The sequence below is a fragment of the Rhinoderma darwinii genome, chromosome 1 (genome assembly GCF_050947455.1).
Source record: "Rhinoderma darwinii isolate aRhiDar2 chromosome 1, aRhiDar2.hap1, whole genome shotgun sequence".
Taxonomy (NCBI): Eukaryota; Metazoa; Chordata; class Amphibia; order Anura; family Rhinodermatidae; genus Rhinoderma; species Rhinoderma darwinii.
The window spans coordinates 387,627,735-387,647,039 of NC_134687.1; the positions used below are offsets into that span (position 1 = coordinate 387,627,735).

General features: G+C 41.4%; 1 protein-coding gene across 1 annotated transcript in view; it reads right to left on the reverse strand.

The window, feature by feature from the left end:
• The window catches only part of KIF27 (kinesin family member 27), a 69,352-nt gene that overhangs the window by 15,030 nt on the left and 35,017 nt on the right, over positions 1-19,305 (reverse strand). The window contains exons 8-13 of the mRNA XM_075828592.1: positions 18,860-18,960; positions 18,617-18,772; positions 10,932-11,137; positions 9,727-9,924; positions 2,829-2,942; positions 168-344 (exon numbers count right to left, since the gene is read on the reverse strand). Of these exons, the coding sequence (XP_075684707.1) occupies positions 168-344; positions 2,829-2,942; positions 9,727-9,924; positions 10,932-11,137; positions 18,617-18,772; positions 18,860-18,960 (952 nt within the window). The remainder of the gene's footprint in view (positions 1-167; positions 345-2,828; positions 2,943-9,726; positions 9,925-10,931; positions 11,138-18,616; positions 18,773-18,859; positions 18,961-19,305) is intronic.

Genomic DNA, 19,305 nt, shown 5'->3' on the forward strand with positions numbered 1-19,305 from the left:
AGAGGCTCCATTAGGAGATTTCACAGATTCCATACTTGAAAACATGCGTTATGTGCAATATACACCACACTGAACTATGCCCAGAAAGGTGACAGGGAACCACTTTGTTTACAAGCCACCCTAGTGGAAGAAAAGCAAGATACATAAATATAATCAATGTACCATACCTGACTTGATCGCAATTTTTTCATTTCCAAATGGCTCTTTTCTTTAACCATAGATTCCATCTTAGAAATGCTCTCTTCTCTTTTCTTTAAATCCTCTTCCAGCTCATTCAATGCTTGCCGCTCCTTCAAGACCTTCTCCACCTCCTCATCAAGCCACTTCTTCTGTTCCTCCAATTTCTGAATGAAAGAGATAACAAAATATATTAGATGCCAACAAAAACTTGATTGTGAGGGAACATATTGTTTCAGACATCTACATAGAAGTACAACACAAAGCAGAGGACACTGCAGGGAAAGAGAAGCATTACATTGTACACAATTAAATCAATGGACGTCCTACAGGTGCCAATGGTCCTTTCTGTTTTAGCTAATAGAGCGTGGTCCCGACTAGTGACACCCCTCCCTCTGGCAGCCCCATAGAAGGTGAATAAAGTGGTGGCCGAGCATGAGAAGTACCGCTCCATTCATATAGGGCACTCGGGGATCCCCACAAATCAGACATTTATCACCTGTCCGGTTGATAGGTGATAAATAAGGATTAAGTTATGAACTTAGATGTGATCGATAACAGGTGGATCCTGTGTGTCAGAGACACAGAGGACCCTCTGTTACCGAAGCCGTCAGTTCTGCTGACCTGACGAATTCGGGTTTGAGCGCAAGATACAGCTTCTATTTAATTTTATTTTTTAAATAAAAAACAAACAATGAAAAAGTGGTATTATATCCTCTAATACATTGTTTTAGTTAAAAAAAAAAAAAGTGTTTAGAGGTTTACATAGCCTTTAAGGCAGTTTATGGTGCAGGGAGGTAGCGACAAGTTAGTTGTTAAAAGTTAAATAAACAAAGTTTTTTAGCATAAGTAAAAAGTCGAAAACGTCCATAAATAAGGCCTTTTTTCATATAAAGGATATTACTGTATATTATGCAATGTTATTGATAAAATGTAAAATAAAATAGATCTCTAGTATCACTACAATCATGACTACCCCAATTTTTATATCAAATAAACACCAACAAAAAAACAATGGCAGAATTACTTACCCCACAAAAAATAATAAAAGTTAAATCAATAAATCATATGTACCCAAAATGGGGCCGTTAAAAAATATAACTTTCCCATAAAAAACAGTCCCCCCAGACAGCTAAAAAAATAAAATGGTTAGGTCTCTCAGAATGCAGTTATGCAAAAAAAAAAAAAAAAAAACTGCTGCGCCCTGATAGCCTATAATAGGCAGCATCCTTAAGGGGTAAAGAGTAAAACCACTTAAAAAAGTTGTTTTGGTAATTTTGTGGTTTGTGAAATGAAGGAGTATCTCTTAAAAACATATAACATTGCCAGCAATTCAAAGAATTATGGTGATTGCTGAATGCGAGATACACTATATGGCTAAAATGTGTTCACCTAACTATCACACCTATATGAGATTGTTGGATATCCCATTCCAAAACCATAGGCGTTAACATGGAGTTGGGCCCCCATTTGCGGCTTTAACAGCCTTCACTCTTCTGGGAAGAATTTCCACAATATTTCGAAAAGTGTTTGAGGGAATTTGTGCACATTTAGCCAAAAGAGCATTTGTGAGGCCAGGTTCGGATGTTAGAGGAGAAGGACTGGCTCGGGAATGGAAGTTCCAATTTATCACAAAGTTATTCAATAGTGTTGAGGTCAAGGCTCTGTGCAGGCTACTCAAGTTCCTTCTCACTAAACTCAACAGTCCATACCTTTATGGACCTTGCTTTGTGCTCAGGGGCACAGTTATGCTGCAACAGAAAAGGGCCTTCCGCCAAACTTCGAAGAATAGATATGTATATAAAATGTCTTTCTATGCTGTAGAATTATTACCCTCCACTGAAAATCAGGGGCCGGTAGGTAGCGTTCTCGTGACATCTGCCAAACGCAGATTCCTCTATCAGACTGCCAAATATTGAAACGTGACTCATCACTCCAGAGAACACGTTTCCACTGCTCCAGAATTCAGTGGCAGCGTGCTTTACACCACTCCATCCGATGCTTGGCCTGCACACGTTGATCTTAGGCTTGTATGCCGCTGCTCAATAATGGAAACCTGTTCCATGAATCTCCCGATGCATAATTGGGCTGATGTCACTTACAGACGCAGTTTGGAACTCTATGGTTTCCCTGGGCTTGAGAAATACCCTTCATATAACACGGGTCGAACCGTTGCCTTTACTATGCTGATGCATTGACAATAAACTTCTCTTTTTTGCTGCTACTTCTGGAGATGTGTGCTGCTGTCCATACATTTCGTTTTTTGGCATTTATAACATCGGATTGGGCTCGTCCGATATGACAGCGTGTCACCATCCCTTAAACTCGGGACCTGTGCTGCTTTTTCCCTTCTAATCTTTTAGCTTAATCTGAAAAGTCACCTGAAAAGTTAGGTACTCTATAAGAATAAGAGGGCCTTTCAATTACATTTTGTTAAAAAAAATTAACGACATAAAAAAAAAAACACCAAACGTGTGTTGGAATACACCTGAAGTTGAACTATTGAATAGGATATTACTGGTTTCACACATCATCAACATTTCTTCCATCCTACCACATAGGTCTTGAATTTGCTCCCATTCCTGTATCAATGATAAATGCCAGTCCACTAAATATATAAGCATTATATGGTATGTTAAGGCAGAACTCACTAGCTGAAGCTGGTCTGGAATACTTGAAGTACTCTTCCGCCGTCTAATGGCTGCAATCTCTTCATTTTTTAGTCTCAGCATCTTCTGTTGTTGCTCATTCTTCTGCTGAAGCTCCTGAATGCAAAAAAATAAATAAACAATTGTTTCTAACAGATACTGAATATATACTGTATGAAAGTTAGATATTGTTAAACTTTAAAATGGAAAAGTGCCTAGAATTATGATTTGTCTGTGCAGATGTAACATTTTGGGTATAGCAGTTAATTAGATAAATGGTTACAGGTTAGAAATGATGGACGGGGCTGTGACAACCTCCGTAATTTTTATGAAAATTAAGGTCCTTGTCCTTAAATATAGCACAGCTGTTGCTGACGTATAAGACTTTTTGTAGTAAGGCTGGGTTCACACTTGTGTGTTTTTTTTGCCTTTTAAGCATGCTTCTTTTGTTTTGGTTGACGAACGCCCATTGAGAGACATGGGAGTTTATCTATCAAAACAAACAAAAAATGATTAAAATGCAATAAAAACACACAGTCTGAATAAAAACACACAGTCTGAACTCGGCCTAAGATTTTTTTTACTGTAGAGTAGTCAAAACCCCATCGGAGCAATTTGTGGGAGATTTCAAAATGTTTTTAAAGTTACTACGTGAAGGAACAAAAATAGGGGAGCCGGAGCGGAATTTAGTGCCCCCCTGTAGAGAACGCCACCCCCCTGTATATAGCGCTACCCCCCTGTAGATAGAGCCACTGTAGCTCCCTCTAGGAGTGGAATCCCCGGCCAGGGCGTTGCAGACGCCGGGGATTCCGCTCTAGGAGAAGCCCCTGATGTCACTGTCCATATATGGACAGTGACGTCAAGGGCTACTCCTGGAGCGGAATCCCCTGCCAGAGCGTCCATATATGGACAGTGACGACAGGGGCACCCTCTAGCAGCGGATACCCAGGCTAGAGCGTCGGCAGAGCTCTGGCCGGGCATTCCGCTCGTAGAGAAAGCTACATTGGCGCTATCTACAGGGGGTGAGGGATTCCGCTACTAGAAGGAGCCCGACGTCCCTGTCCATATATGGACTGTGACGTCAGGGGCTCCTCCTGGAGGGGCGGTGGGTGGCACTCTCTGCGGGCGCTATGGCATTATCTACAAATGGCACACTGTGGCATTATCTACAGAGGGCAATGTGGCATTATTCATAGGGGGTGCGTGGCACTATAAACAGAGCTGTGTGGCACTATATACAGAGGGCACTGTGGCATTATCTATAGAGGGCACTGTGGCATTATCTATAGAGGGCACTGTGGCATTATCTACACATGAAATTCATCAATTTTTAAAACGGACAGTGAAAAAAGGGATGCAAACCGGGTCACAATCAGCCGTCAAAAATGGATACACGGAATGGATACAAAATAGATGCAAAACAGCCATCAAAATTGGACTAAAACGGCCGTTTTTAAAAGCCGACACCCAGACCCTGTCGTGTGAATAGAAACAACAGCAATCCCAGTGTGGTGGGTAGGAGATGCAGGGTGGGATTAAGTAGCCGTAAAGGCGCCAAAAACTAGCTACTCCCTGAAGTTAGGGCTAGTGTATGGAATCTTTGAAGGTTTACAGGGCTGCTTCGAAGATCTGAGGTGAGTGGACAGCAGCTGCCTCTTGGGCTCTCCCTCTCGGCGCCGGCCTCGCCACTACACCGAATATGACACGCGTAACATTACAATGTGTGTGTCAGTGTAGCGCCGAAGCCGGAGTAGAGAAGTACACAATATGTACATAATCTATCACAAACAATGCACCACTGATAAAATTGGCACATTTTTAGACCCTAGACTACCTTTTTGGTGGAACATTGTGGTAAAAACTGATGGTAAAAACTGATGACAACTAATGACAACCGATGGCAACTGATGGTTTTGTAGTAAAAATTTTGAAAAAGCCTGATTGTAACTGATACATTTTTGCATCAGTTGTAATCACTTGACAAACCGATGCTGATGCAACCGATATATGTGAACGCACCATTAAAGGGTAACTAAACGTTCAAACTTCTGACATGTCCTAGTGACATGTCAGAAGTTTTGATTGGTGGGGATCCGAGCACTGAGACCCCCACCAATCGCTAGAATGAAGCGGCAGAAGTGCTTGTGTGAGCGCTCAGTTGCTATGTTTCTGTTCGTCTTTTTCCGTTAATCAATGTAGCAGAAAGTCTATGAGCCCGTACTCCGTTTCTGTTTGTCTTTTTCCGGAAAGCCGATGTATCGAAGTGGCTGAGCGCTCACACGCGCAATTCTGCCGATTCGTTTTAGTGATTGGTGGGGGTTTACCTTTGATCGATTTTTTTTTATCAATTAACAAAATGCAAAAGTGAATAAGCAGAAGAGAAATCTAAATCAAAATTTGGCATTTTCACCCTTTGCCTTTAAAACAGCATTAATTCTTCTAGGTACACTTGCACACAGTTTTTGAAAGCCCTCAGCAGGGAAATTCTTCCAAACATCTTGTAGAACTAACCACAGATCTTGTGGATGTGGGCTTCCTCAAATCCTTCTGTCTCTTCATGTAATCCCAGACAGACGATGCTGAGATCAGGGCTCTGTGAAGGCCACAGCATCACTTCCAAGGCTTCTTGTTCTTCTTTACGCTGAAGATAAGTTTTTAATAACATTGGCTGTATGTTTGGGGTCGTTGTCCTGCTGCAGAACAAAAATTGGAGCCAAATCAGACGCCTCCTGATGGTATTGCATGATGGATAAGTATTTGCCTTTATTTCTAAGCATTGAGGACACCATTAATCCTGACCAAATCTCCAACTCCATTTGCTGAAATGCAGACCCAAACTTGCAAGGAACCTCCACCATACTTCATTGTTGCCTGCAGACACTCATTATTGTACCGCTCTCCAGCCCTTCGGCGAACGAACTGCCTTCTGTTATAGCCAAATATTTCAAATTTTGACCCATCAATCCAGGGCATCTACTGACATTTTTCTGCAACTCAGTTCCTATGTTTTCGTGCATAGTTGAGTCGCTTGGCCTTGTTTCCACGTCAAAGGTATGGCTTTTTGGGTGCAATTCCTTCATGAAGACAACTTCTGGCCAGACTTCTCCGAACAGTAGATGGGTGTACCTGGATCCCACTGGTTTCTGTCAGTTCTGAGCTGATGGCACTGCTGGACATCTTCCGATTTCAAAGGGAAGTAAGCATGAGGTGTCTTTGATCTGCTGCAATAAGCTGCCTTCCCCGACCACTGCGTCTACAGTCCTTGACGTTGCCCGTTTCTTTGTGCTTCTTCAACAGCACATCTTGGAACCCCAGTCTGCTTTGAAATCTTTGCCTGGAATAGACTTTGCTGATGCAGTACAACTACCTTGTGTCTTGTTGCTGTGCTCAGTCTTGCCATGGTGGACCTGTGACATAAAACAGTCTTCCACAATTTCACCTTTGTAGCAGAATTTGGCTGTACCTCACCCAGTTTTAAGCCTCCTACACAGATGTTGCTATAAGAGCTAATGACTGTATTTCAACCTACATATAAAATGATGATAATTTTCACCTGTTTGGTATAAATGGTTAATCATACACCTAACAGACTATAATCCTATAAAATCCATGACTTTTTACACGTGTACCTAGAAGAATCGATGCGGTTTTGAAGGCAAAGGGTGGTCACATCAAGTATTGCTTTAGATTTCTCTTCTGTTCATTCACTTTGTATTTAGTTAATTAATAAAAAAAAATATTAACACTTCCATTTTTTAAAGCATTCTTACTTTTCAGCATTTTTCTACAACTGCCTAAAACTTTTACTCAGTACTATATATATATATGTATATACACATACATATACATATAAACACAGTTGAGTCGCATTATTATGACCACCAGCTAATATCCAGAGTAACCGCTGTTTGTAGCACCACGGACAGCAGCTAGACGAGGTGCTGGTAGGTTGTCTCCGGTATCTGGAGACATGCTGACTGCAGTGCATCCCACATTTGCTGGAGGGTGCGTGGGGGAGGATCCATAGAACGAACAAGATGATCGAAGTGGTCACACAGATGCTCAATTGGGTTCAAGTCTGGCGAATTAGGGGGCCTGGGAAGTACTTGGAAGTCTTGGTTGTGCTCTTCCCACCACTATTTCTAGCCACCATTTCTAGCCATGTGACATGTCGCATTGTCTTGCTGGAAGATTCCAACTGCCCCAGGGAAGACCAACAGTATGTATGGGTGGACGTGATCTGCAATGATGGATTCATACCCAAATCGGTTCAGAGTGCCTTCCACATGGATGAGTTGGCCTAGAGAATGCCATGAAAGAATTCCCCAGACCATAACCCTGCCACGTTGTGTTCTTCCAGCAACGGTTGCAGGGCTCCTGTTCTCTGATGTTTCTCACCTGATACTCCAACGTCCATTTGTTCGATGAAGCAGAAATTGTGACTTTTCAGAGAAGGCAACCCTTTGACAATCATGGGTAGTCCAATTCCGATACGCCCATGCAATTTAAAGCCTTTTTCTCCGATGCAACTTTATTAGCATAGGAGAAATGACCATCTGTCTGCTTCGGAGCCCCATACACAGTAGTGTTCGCTGAACTGTTGTTTTAAAGACACATCTGGTAGCCCCCTGGTTGATTTTCACGGTGAGCTGCTCTACTGTAGCGTGTCGTTTGTAGCAGACGTTCACCTCTCAAATCAATGGCATGTGGTGCTCCGCAATTTCCACGTCGGTTATTCCCAATGGTGCCATTTGTTCACTCACGATACACTTTCACCACAGCAGTACGCAAACAGTTCAAACTGTGCTGTTTAAGAAATACTGCTACCCTTGGCCCGAAAGCCAATAATCATCCATTTTTGCAACTCTGATAAATCGCCCCTTTTACCCATGGCAACAATGAGCGATATGAGTCCAGACAGCCTATCACACACCATATATACCCACCAGGCCAGCCCACGACACATCACTTCCTTCATGGGCTACGCATTGCCGACGTCAAAAGTAGGAGGTGGTCATAATAATGTGACTCGACTGTGTGTGTGTGTCTGCCTATATATATATATATATATATATATATATATATACATACACACACACACACACACACACACACACCTCAACATTGAAATTGCAACACCAAGAGGGCCAAGTCGTAAGGTTATGCAGATCGAGAAAGTAGCAGGAGTCGCTAAGATGATAAAATTATCAAATTTTCAAGCACCTAGCCCCAGTCTGTGGCATGTGTGTGGTGGGGGGGGCATAAAAGCCAGATTCGAAAGCAAAAGTTTTTTAGCCACATGAAACCTCAAAAATCGGATCAAGTTGTGTGGGATGATTGTGCGGTGAGTTCTGTTCGTCGACGTGCCAGTTATCACCACTTGTCACAAACTGAGAGGGACAGAATCCTTGAACTACGCTCCTAGGCCTAGATGTCAGCACTGTTCAACGTTGCATGTCCCAGGGGTTAGGAGCACAGCAATGAACGAGAATGACAGCAAGAGGTGTGTGGAGGCGTACCTCTACACGGATGATCATCTGATTGGAAGAATGGCGCGTAGTGATCCATTCTGTACCGCAAGTGAAATTAGACGTCACATCCCAAGCCTAGGGTGGCAACCAGTGTCGACACAAACCATCAGAAGGCGTTTGGGCTACGAGCCAGAAGTCCAGCTGAAGGGGTTTCATTGACCGCACACCACCGCTCTCAAAAGGATATCATGGTAGCATCACACTGCCTCTCCTGGATTGCCTTTTTACCCTAGTGCATCCTGGTGCCATCTCTTCCCCAGGTGAGCGACGTGCACACACATCCGGCAGTGCTCCTTCTTCCACTTTTGGTAGGTACTATCCACTGCATACCAGACATATTCTCCACAAGACCTGCCATTTTGGAGATGCTCTGACCCAGTCGTCTAGCCATCACAACTTCGCCCTTGACAAAGTCGCTCAGATCCGTTCAAGATCTGACTGTTCACTTGCTGTCTAATAGACCCCACTTCTTGACAGGCGCCATTGTAACAATATAAATCAATGTTATTCACTTCACCTGTCAGTGGTTCTAATGTTATGGCTGAATGCACTCACTATATGTAAAATACATTCAGAACACTAGCAGAATATATCCCAGCTCATGGTCTCTGAACCCCCAGTACTATGTCTCTCCAGATACTAGAATTGATAATGCCCACTTATGCCCCTCTAGCCAATCTATTAGCTGGTTAGAGCACTGCTACCATTGACAAATTATGCACTTCCCCTAGTTAGAGTATGCTGCTCCCTATACGCAAAGTCTAGCTCTCACTTTTACGAAACGTATTTCCTAACATAAAGACATATCAGATGTTGTGATTGTCGGGTTCCATCTGTTCAGTCCCCCACCAATCGCTAGCACAGAGGGAAAAAAATTTGCAAGCCTATGGAGGTTTTCAATGCCTGGACTCCACAGATGCAATCTCCTCTATGACATGTCAGAGACTGTAGCTTCACAGTGTGTGGCAACAACCTGACATTAGCTATGTGTGACAGGACCTCTGGAATAAATCGCTCATCGTTATTTACGGATTAGTAGTTAGGGATCATGTAATAATCCATCAAATTATGTTACTCTTGTCCTATATTTTCCTTTTAGGAGACAAAGAAACGGGTTGATTGTGAAATAAAGGGAGATGTTTCCAACCTCATTAGTTGTTTATAGGTGTGAAAATAGCCCCCTGAACTGAAGACATCAGTGGCTACAGCAGCTTGAGTTCCCTGGACGATTTAGGTCTCTATATCGCTACTTCAGGCCAATGTATTTGTTTTTGTGAAGTAGAAAACCACTTCTACAGTTATTCAGATCGTCGGTCCAGGCCTGATGATATCGCTCATACGTAGATATGAAAGTCAGACTTTTTACTTACTTTGATCTGTTGTTGGTCCTTTTGCACAGCTAACTCCAGTTTCTTCTTTATATCACTTTCTTCTTTTAGCTTTTTCTGAAGCTGCGTCTGTTGTTGTCGCATATTTTGTATGTTTTGTTCAAGATCAGATGCGCATTTCTCATTCTGAGCAGATATGTTTGCAAGCTTCTTTGTATCCTGTTGCTTTTTCTGTAACACCTGGTTACAAACAAATCAAAAACACGGGAAGATATTTACTAAGCAAAATGCACCAGACTTCTATTGCAAATTGTGACAAAATTAAAGCGGAGTTCTGATTGGTTGCTACGGGCAACAAAGACAGTTTTACTGTGAACAATTTTAATAAAATAAGCCTTGTGGGGGGAATTTATTAAGACCATCGTTTCATACACTTGTCTTAATAGAGATCAACCTGGAGTAAGATGTGACAAATTTATTAAGACGCCTCTTAATAAATTTGTTGCATCTTTGGCTGTCTGTGCATCACTGAGTAAAATCTACGCCAGACAGGACAATTTTGAAGTGTCTATAAAAAAAAAGTACTAGAATGCGCCAAATTTATTTAAGATATGCACCATTTTATTGTGCAGAATATTGTTCCTAATTTTTTTTTAAACAAATTTTGGATAAATCGAAGTAAATTTTGTATGTACACTGTTGGGCTATGCAGATTAGGAGGTACTGAAAATTCCAAGGAATTCGGACTTTGAGATATATCTTGCTTAGGGAAATAATGAGAACATGGTTGCTGTTCAAATTGTCTGATTCCACCCGTGATATAATGCAACAAAAGGTCATTATAAGTAGTATATTCGAGAATATACCACATATAGGTAGCGGCGTGATTATTCTGAAACCTATTGGTAGAAGTGCGACATAAAGCTGCGCTGCAAAGAAAACAATGAACATAGAACTGCTTCTATAGGAGCATGCAAGTGTTATATATATATATATATTTCTTTTTTTATTTAAACTTTTTACCTTCTCTGCCATCGTTTTCTCTCACATAAACAGCACAAAAATGTTAGCGATAGTGCATTGTGCAGTTGAAACAAATCCGGCAGCTTGTCTGCAGGATTTTAAAAAGTCCCATTTATACTGCATAAAAGTGCTCTACAGACAGACACACTGCAAATATCAATATATTACTATTATACCATTTCCATGATACCACATTCTTATGATTTATTTTAATTACACCGCACCTGCATTTTTAATTTTGCAGTCTCCATTTTCTTACGGAAATTTTTCTGTAATTTGGCTTTCTGTGCCTGGTCCCTCAGCTCTTTGTTTTCCAGCTCTTGTAACTGTTTCTGAGCTTCAGCCTGTTCAATTTTAGCCTGTTCTGCTTCCTGTTCCAGCTGTGTGATCTTTAGAGAATACTGCTTGTTCACAGACTGAGCGTCATTGCCTACAATTCAAAGTGTTCTAGTTAATCGGTGTTATATCTGATAACAGTAAGAACGGGACAGAACACCACTATTTATTAATCATATGTAGTAAAAAATAAAAAAATAAAAAAAGAGTAGGGACAACCCTTTGTAGGAAGGGGTCCCCAAAGTTGCATTATGGTTCATGACATAAGAATCCATGCTTTTATCAAAAGTGTTTCCTGAGCCTTAGGCCAAAGCTACACGGCAACATTGGTTTGCGACACAGGTCATACGGCCAAAGTTTGCAGTGTTATTGCATTGTAACACAGGCTGCATTACAGTAATGAAAGTAAATGTAGTCGCTTTACCACCCGCAGGTGGTCACGACCATGGCATGACAATTGCAAAAAAATCATCAAGAAGCAGCTACATTCAGTCTCATTACTGCTATTCAGCCAACACAACCCTGCCATAACACAGCGATCTGTGTCGTGGCCAAAGTCACGGTGTAGCCCTAGTCTTAAATTAAATGTCCAGCCTTATATCGGTCACCAGATTTCACTATACAAACTGCATATATTATTAAAGGGGTTTTCCCCATAATCAATATTTATCACCTATCCACAGGATAGGTGATCAATATCTGATCAGTGGGGGTCCAACCGCTGGGACCCCCACCAATCACGATAACAGGTTTACTTTGCAGTAGAGAGCGCTCAGCAGCCCCATAGAAATAAATGGAGCGGAGGTTGAGCATGCACGCTACTGCTCCATTCCTATGGGGTTCCCAAGAACGGCAAGGTAAGCCTGTTTTCGAGATCGATGGGGGTCCCAGCGGTCGGACCCCCACCGATCAAATATTTATCACCTATCCTGTGGATAGGTGATAAATGATAATTATGGGAAAATACTCTTTAAATAGATCTTAGACCTGAAAAGACTGATGTACTTACTTTTAAAATCCATGTAAGAATGATTGTATAATCCTTTCTCAAAGTTTTCCTGCCTAATATTAAAATGAGAATTTAGAAGTCGAAAAAAAACATATAATGCTCATTTTAATATCAGGCAGGAAACTTGGCCCCTTTCACTTTTGCGTATTTTGGTCAGTACTTATAAGCAAAATCCTGGAATGACACAAACAGGGGAACGTATAATGGAAAGATTTGCAACTCTTCTATGTTTTGGATCCACTCCTGAGTTCGACTAACAAATACCGAAGCAAAATACTGACCAAAATACGCAAATAGGCCTTTCAATCATACATGGAATTTTAAAGTAGGTACATCAGCTTCATCAGGTCCAAGAGATCTATTTAATAATGTACGCAGTTTATGTTGTAAAATCTGGCAACAGATCCTCTTTAAAAACGTTTTTTTCTAAATAGGTCTATAATTTAGTGCTGGTTAAATTCTTTTAGTGTTCGGAGCTCTGTTTTTCCGATGCAAAGCTCCAAATCCCCTGCATAGTTAAAATTGTGGTTGCATTACTAGGGGAAAATTGCTGCAGACGGTTTTATTATCCAGCTCAATGTTTACACTGTATGCAGCAAGCTCCCACTAGTAGTGGTTGTAGCCATCCAGAATTTATCATCATATAACTTTATGGGGGGAATTTATTAAGACTAGCATTTGATACGCCATTCTTAATATAAAGAAAGTTGAAGTAAAATGTGCCTTATTTATCAAGCACGCCTCTTAAATTAGTTGCATCTCTGGTCGTCCACGAGCCAGAAAGTTTAATCTACGAAAGTCATAAGCGAATGTAGATTTGGGCCATAAGGTAATTTCTGGAATTTTATTGTTTTGAAACACATAAATGGTTGTTTTACAACCTGTCGTAGTGTACGGACATCTTTCCCAGTATGTAAAATAATTGTACTGGTGTAAAAAACCATCTGATGCGTATACATTTTTTTATAGTTGGTTTATGTTAAGGGTACGGTTCCCCATAGCGGCATTCGCATACAGCCGAAACCCTGCTCACTTGTGGCGGCCAACGGTAATATCCGTCAAAATAGTGCGGTCAGAGGCCACTGCAAGTGAGCGGGGTTTCGCCCGAATGTGGATGCCGCTACGTCGGACAGTACCCTAATCATCAAAAAGGGTAGTGCTTCAAGCAAGTCTTACGACGTTAAGTATTTTGACTGTCCGAGAGGGCTCACAGACAAGCCAAAATGCCTGACTTAGGCTGGATTCACACGAGCATGTTACGTTCGTAAAGGATGGAACGTATTTCGGCCGCAAGTCCCGGACCGAACACACTGCAGGGAGCCGGGCTCCTAGCATCATAGTTATGTACGACGCTAGGAGTCCCTGCCTCGCTGCAGGACAACTGTCCCGTACCGTAATCATGTTTTCAGTACGGGACAGTAGTTCCACAGAGAGGCAGGGACTCCTAGCGTCATACATAACTATGATGCTAGGAGCCCGGCTCCCTGCAGTGTGTTCAGTCCGGGACTTGCGGCCGAAATACGTTCCGTCCTTTACGGACATAACATGCTCGTGTGAATCTAGCCTTAGAGGCAGTGTACACCATTTGAATAATGTGAATTCCTCTTTTGGCATCCCACCGTTTACATTGGGATATCTTTTAGTAGGTGAAAATGTACCCACTAGATCAGGGGTCAGGAACCTTTTTGGCTAAGAGAGCCGTAAACGCCACATATTTTGAAATATAATTCCGCGAGAGCCGTACAATATGTTTAAAGGGCCATTGACAGATCAATCGCTCCAATGTTCACTTAGTACAGCAAGGAATGCTCCTCCCTGCTGTATAAAGCCACAACTGGACTGAAACAATGGTAATTAGCAGTAAAAAAATTAAATAAATAACTTACATTGTGAGCTTGCGATGCATGACATCAGTCCAGCAGTCTGGCTTCTTCTTTTTCCTGCGCATGACTGGAAGCTGGCATTCTTCCCACCTGATGTTGAGAGAATGCCAGCTTTGAGGCATTCGCAGAAGAAAGAAGCTGGAATGTTGGACATGTCACACAACGCATTGTCAGTTATGTCAATTATCTATTTTATTATTTTACAGCGAATTATTGTTTAGGTCCAGCGGTGGCTTAGTGCAGCAGAGAGGAACACTCCTTTGTGTACTAAGTGACCGCTGGAGCAATTGTATCTGTCAGTGGCCCTTTTAAAAGTGTTGGTCTTACAGAAAATGAACAAAAAAGAGAGGCTCAGACCCATAGGGAACTAAAGCATTTACTACTTAAAGTGGTACATACAAGCAGGCACACCCAGCGTAATAAATAATTGAACTTTATTAAATAGTCTCACTGTACATAAAGTGCACACATTGACTTGTATTTAATTTTAAAGAACAACAAATCTCCGAACTCTTTTTTTTATAACATAATAACGTTTTAATGCTGTTGCTAACCAACGACGAATAGAATACTTCCTACCGTTAACGTCCAAGGGAGACACAAGGGAGGAGGCAGATGCCGCTTCACTAGGGGACGCAGGTGCGTGCTTGCAGACGGCGCGGCTATGCAGGGAGTTATGGGAAATGTAGTCCATGCTCCCTGCCGCTCACCACTGCCGCCAATGCTTATCAGGCCATCAAAGAACTACCAATATCAGCGTGCACCGCGGCCTGATGGAGCGCGGTGCACGGGCTGATGGAGCGCGGTGCATGCATCCTTCCCATAGACAGGTAGGAGCAGTGGCGGATTAAGAAGACCATGGGCCCTGGGCTGTTACCCAAACTTGGGCCCCCCTTCTCCACCACCACCCTGCCGCGCCGTAACTATTGCTAACACTACCTAAACACTAGTACACAAAGTACACACAGTACGCACATTATGCACAAAGTACGCACATTATGCACAAAGTACGCACATTATGCACAAAGTACACACAGTACACAAAGTAGGCACATTATGCACAAAGTACGCACATTATGCACAAAGTACACAAAGTAGGCACATTATGCACAAAGTACGCACAGTACACAAAGTACCACATTATGCACAAAGTACGCAAATTATGCACAAAGTACGCACATTATGCACAAAGTACGCACATTGTGCATAATGTGCGTACTTTGTGCATAATGTGCATAATGTGCGTACTTTGTGCATAATGTGCGTACTTTGTGCATAATTTGCGTACTTTGTGCATAATGTGGTACTTTGTGTACTGTGCATACTTTGTGCATAATGTGCGTACTTTGTGTACTTTGTGCATAATGTGGTACTTTGTGTACTGTGCGTACTTTGTGCATAATGTGCGTACTTTGTACTGTGCGTACTTTGTGCATAATGTGCGTACTTTGTGCGTACTTTGTGCATAATGTGCGTACTTTGTGCGTACTTTGTGCATAATGTGCGTACTTTGTGCATAATGTGCGTACTTTGTGCATAATGTGGTACTTTGTGTACTGTGCATACTTTGTGCATAATGTGCGTACTTTGTGTACTTTGTGCATAATGTGCGTACTTTGTGCATAATGTGCCTACTTTGTGCATAATGTGCGTACTTTGTGTACTTTGTGCATAATGTGCGTACTTTGTGCATAATGTGCATACTTTGTGTACTTTGTGCATAATGTGCGTACTTTGTGCATAATGTCCTTACTTTGTGCATAATGTGCGTACTTTGTGCATAATATGGTACTTTGTGTACTGTGCGTACTTTGTGCATAATGTGCCTACTTTGTGTACTTTGTGCATAATGTGGTACTTTGTGTACTTTGTGCATAATGTGCGTACTTTGTGCATAATGTGCCTACTTTGTGTACTTTGTGCATAATGTGCGTACTTTGTGCATAATGTGCATAAAGTACACAAAGTAGGCACATTATGCACAAAGTACGCACATTATGCACAAAGTACACAAAGTACCACATTATGCACAAAGTACACAAAGTAGGCACATTATGCACAAAGTACGCACAGTACACAAAGTACCATATTATGCACAAAGTACGCACATTATGCACAAAGTAAGGACATTATGCACAAAGTACGCACATTATGCACAAAGTACACAAAGTATGCACATTATGCACAAAGTACGCACATTATGCACAAAGTACACAAAGTACGCACATTATGCACAAAGTAGGCACATTATGCACAAAGTACGCACATTATGCACAAAGTACACAAAGTACGCACATTATGCACAAAGTATGCACAGTACACAAAGTACCACATTATGCACAAAGTACGCACATTATGCACAAAGTACGCACATTATGCACAAAGTACGCACAAAGTACGCACATTATGCACAAAGTACGCACAAAGTACGCACATTATGCACAAAGTACGCACAGTACAAAGTACGCACATTATGCACAAAGTACGCACAGTACACAAAGTACACACATTATGCACAAAGTACACAAAGTAGGCACATTATACACAAAGTATGCATAGTACACAAAGTACACACGAGTATGCACATTATACACGAGTATGCACATTATACACAAAGTACACCTTGTAAACACATGAATATGGACATTAAACATACATGAATATGGACATTAAACATACATGAATATGGACATTAAACATACATGAATATGGACATTAAACATACATGAATATGGACATTAAACATACATGAATATGGATATTAAACATACATGAATATGGACATTAAACATACATGAATATGGACATTAAACACACATGAATATGGATATTAAACACACATGCACTTACCTTTTATGTCTTCACTGCAGCTCTTCTCCTGCTCACAGCACAGAGCCCGCCGACAGTCTCCCCTCCCCCATGTCCCGACAGCTAGCAGCAGAGATGTTTAGAGCAGGGAAGGGGGGCTGGAGGGGGAGCTTCTAAAGCAGCACAGACCACGGCTGCTAAGTAGAAGCGAAGTTCCCCTCGCCTGACAGGTGCGGTCCTGGCACCGGGGCTCCCTCCGAGCCATAGGTTCCCGACCCCTGCACTAGATTCTTAGAAGCTCTCTATTTATGAACAAGAACCAAAAAAATAAAAAAAAACAAGAAAGGGGGTCAGGCCCCTGCAATGGGCAAGTTAACTAAAATGTACCTACTAGATTTGATGCTTAAATCTTTACAGCAACTCCTTGCAACATTCTGATATACCCATATGACAAAGCCTTTACGCTGGCCATACATAGTGGATAAAAGTTGTCCGAACTCAGCGAATCTGACAGGATGGGGGGGGGGGCCTGGTGGAAGTTATTGGAGGAAAGAGGAATCAAGCATGTTGGACTTTACAAGCCATAGATGTCTGGCAGCAGCCTACTCCACTTACTGGAATAAACATATTGGGTAGTTGGGAGAGAGAGCAGTTAGCTGAATGAGCATGTGTATGGCTGGCTTTACAACATAGTTGTTTTTGTGATCTTTCCCTTATGTGCGGTCATTTATGCTCCCTATTACATTTGAACAGAAAACAAGTGCTTGACATAAGAATTAAAATGCCACTTCGTTAAAAATGATCATAAACCAATGAACGTCATCTTGTCTTTGATCTGTGAGCATTCAGGCGACCATCTGGAAGGAAGAGTCACTTCTTCATTTATCTATAAGAGGCATCTTCAATGATTATAAACGGAAGCGCTTAAAAGGTTCTAGCAAAGAATCGCGTCACTTGAAAATGCCAAGTACTTCCGCCCAAATAAGTATAAAGCTTAAACTATTTTTCTGCAAGGACAAGCCTTAGAGGGATTCAGCTATACAGAATAAACCTTTTCACGACACCCAACATATTACATTACAACAAATATATATGCAAGGAGTAGATTTTTCTATAACCTTAGGACTCCAGAGTATGTTTACAACCATATTAATAATATTTAGGTCAATGTGTGTATAAAAACAATGGCGGATTTCCTGTTTTTTTCTATTTTCATATTCACCCCCCCCCCCACAAACAAAGTATAAAAATTAGTCAGTATATTAAATATGTACCCCAAAAGGGTCCCTATAAAACCGAAAACCCATCCCGCAAAAAACAAACCCTCATATGGCTACGTCAACAAAAATATAAAAAAAAAAAAATAATGATGACTCTCTGAATGTGGAGGCACAATTTTTATTGTGCAAAAGTACTAATAAGCACAGAGATGTATAGTAAAGTTAATTTGTTATTTTTACTAAGTGAATAATACAACTTGTCCTGCAAAAAAACAAGCCCTTATACAGCTAAATCGATGGAAAAATAAAACGTTATGACTCTTGGAATGTGATGCTGAAAAAAACAACCCAAAAAAAGGCTGGGTTCTTAAGGCCCAAAATAAGCTGGTCTTTTAAGGGTTACAGCGTCTCTGTAAGGCAACTTATGTTTCCCTATTTGACGGCAGCATAGGATAAAGGGGGAGATGCGGAGCTTAGAGATATATCGTTTTCGATGATTTGATACTTTCATGTAAAACCCTGTATACATGCTGCTTCCCCCACCCAAACAGAGCGATTGACAGCTTTTCTTGCTTGTGTGTGTATACAGGGACACTCTGTGTCCACCATTTTTTCTAGATATAAGCATGCTTGACAAGGACCATGACACTTACCTGTCTTTGCTAGCTCATTTATAAGCTCTTCTTTCATTTTGATATTTATGGTTAACTCCCTCAACTTCTGTTTTGCCTCCGCAAGACGAAGTGCTGTGTTTTTTAGTTTCTTTAGATTAAGACTTTGGCTTTCTCGAACCGATTCCATGGCGGTTTCTGGAACATAAGCAGCAGTAAGTGGCGTGAATGTTACACAGAAATATTTTGGGTTATTTATGAGATATAAAATCAATATGACATTACCAGACATATCCTCTTGGTTGGTGGAAGATGCTTTTATGTCCTTATTAAATGCTCCAGCTTCCGGTACATGCCTACGTGTCCATGTCCGATTGATGGTACGTCTACAAGTAAGTCAACAACCATATTACTCAACTTCATTTATCCAAACACAAACATTTTATTTGTAACCCATTTTGTGACGGTTTTCTCTTGTGAGTGATTAATGTGGATGTAGATTGATGTGATTTTATGGAACACTCCAGGCAAGAGAACCACTGATGCATTGTGTTATGCCTAGTGCAGGGCATTAGAGGGAGGTGTATGACACAGGTATTCTCTCTTTGAATCCATCTGACATCCACCCCTTAAGACCCTGCACTAGAAATAAAGTGTATGAGATTTGTCTGGAGAGTTCCTTTAAGAGTTGACTATGTGGAGTGTTTAGTACACAGAAACAGGGACACTGA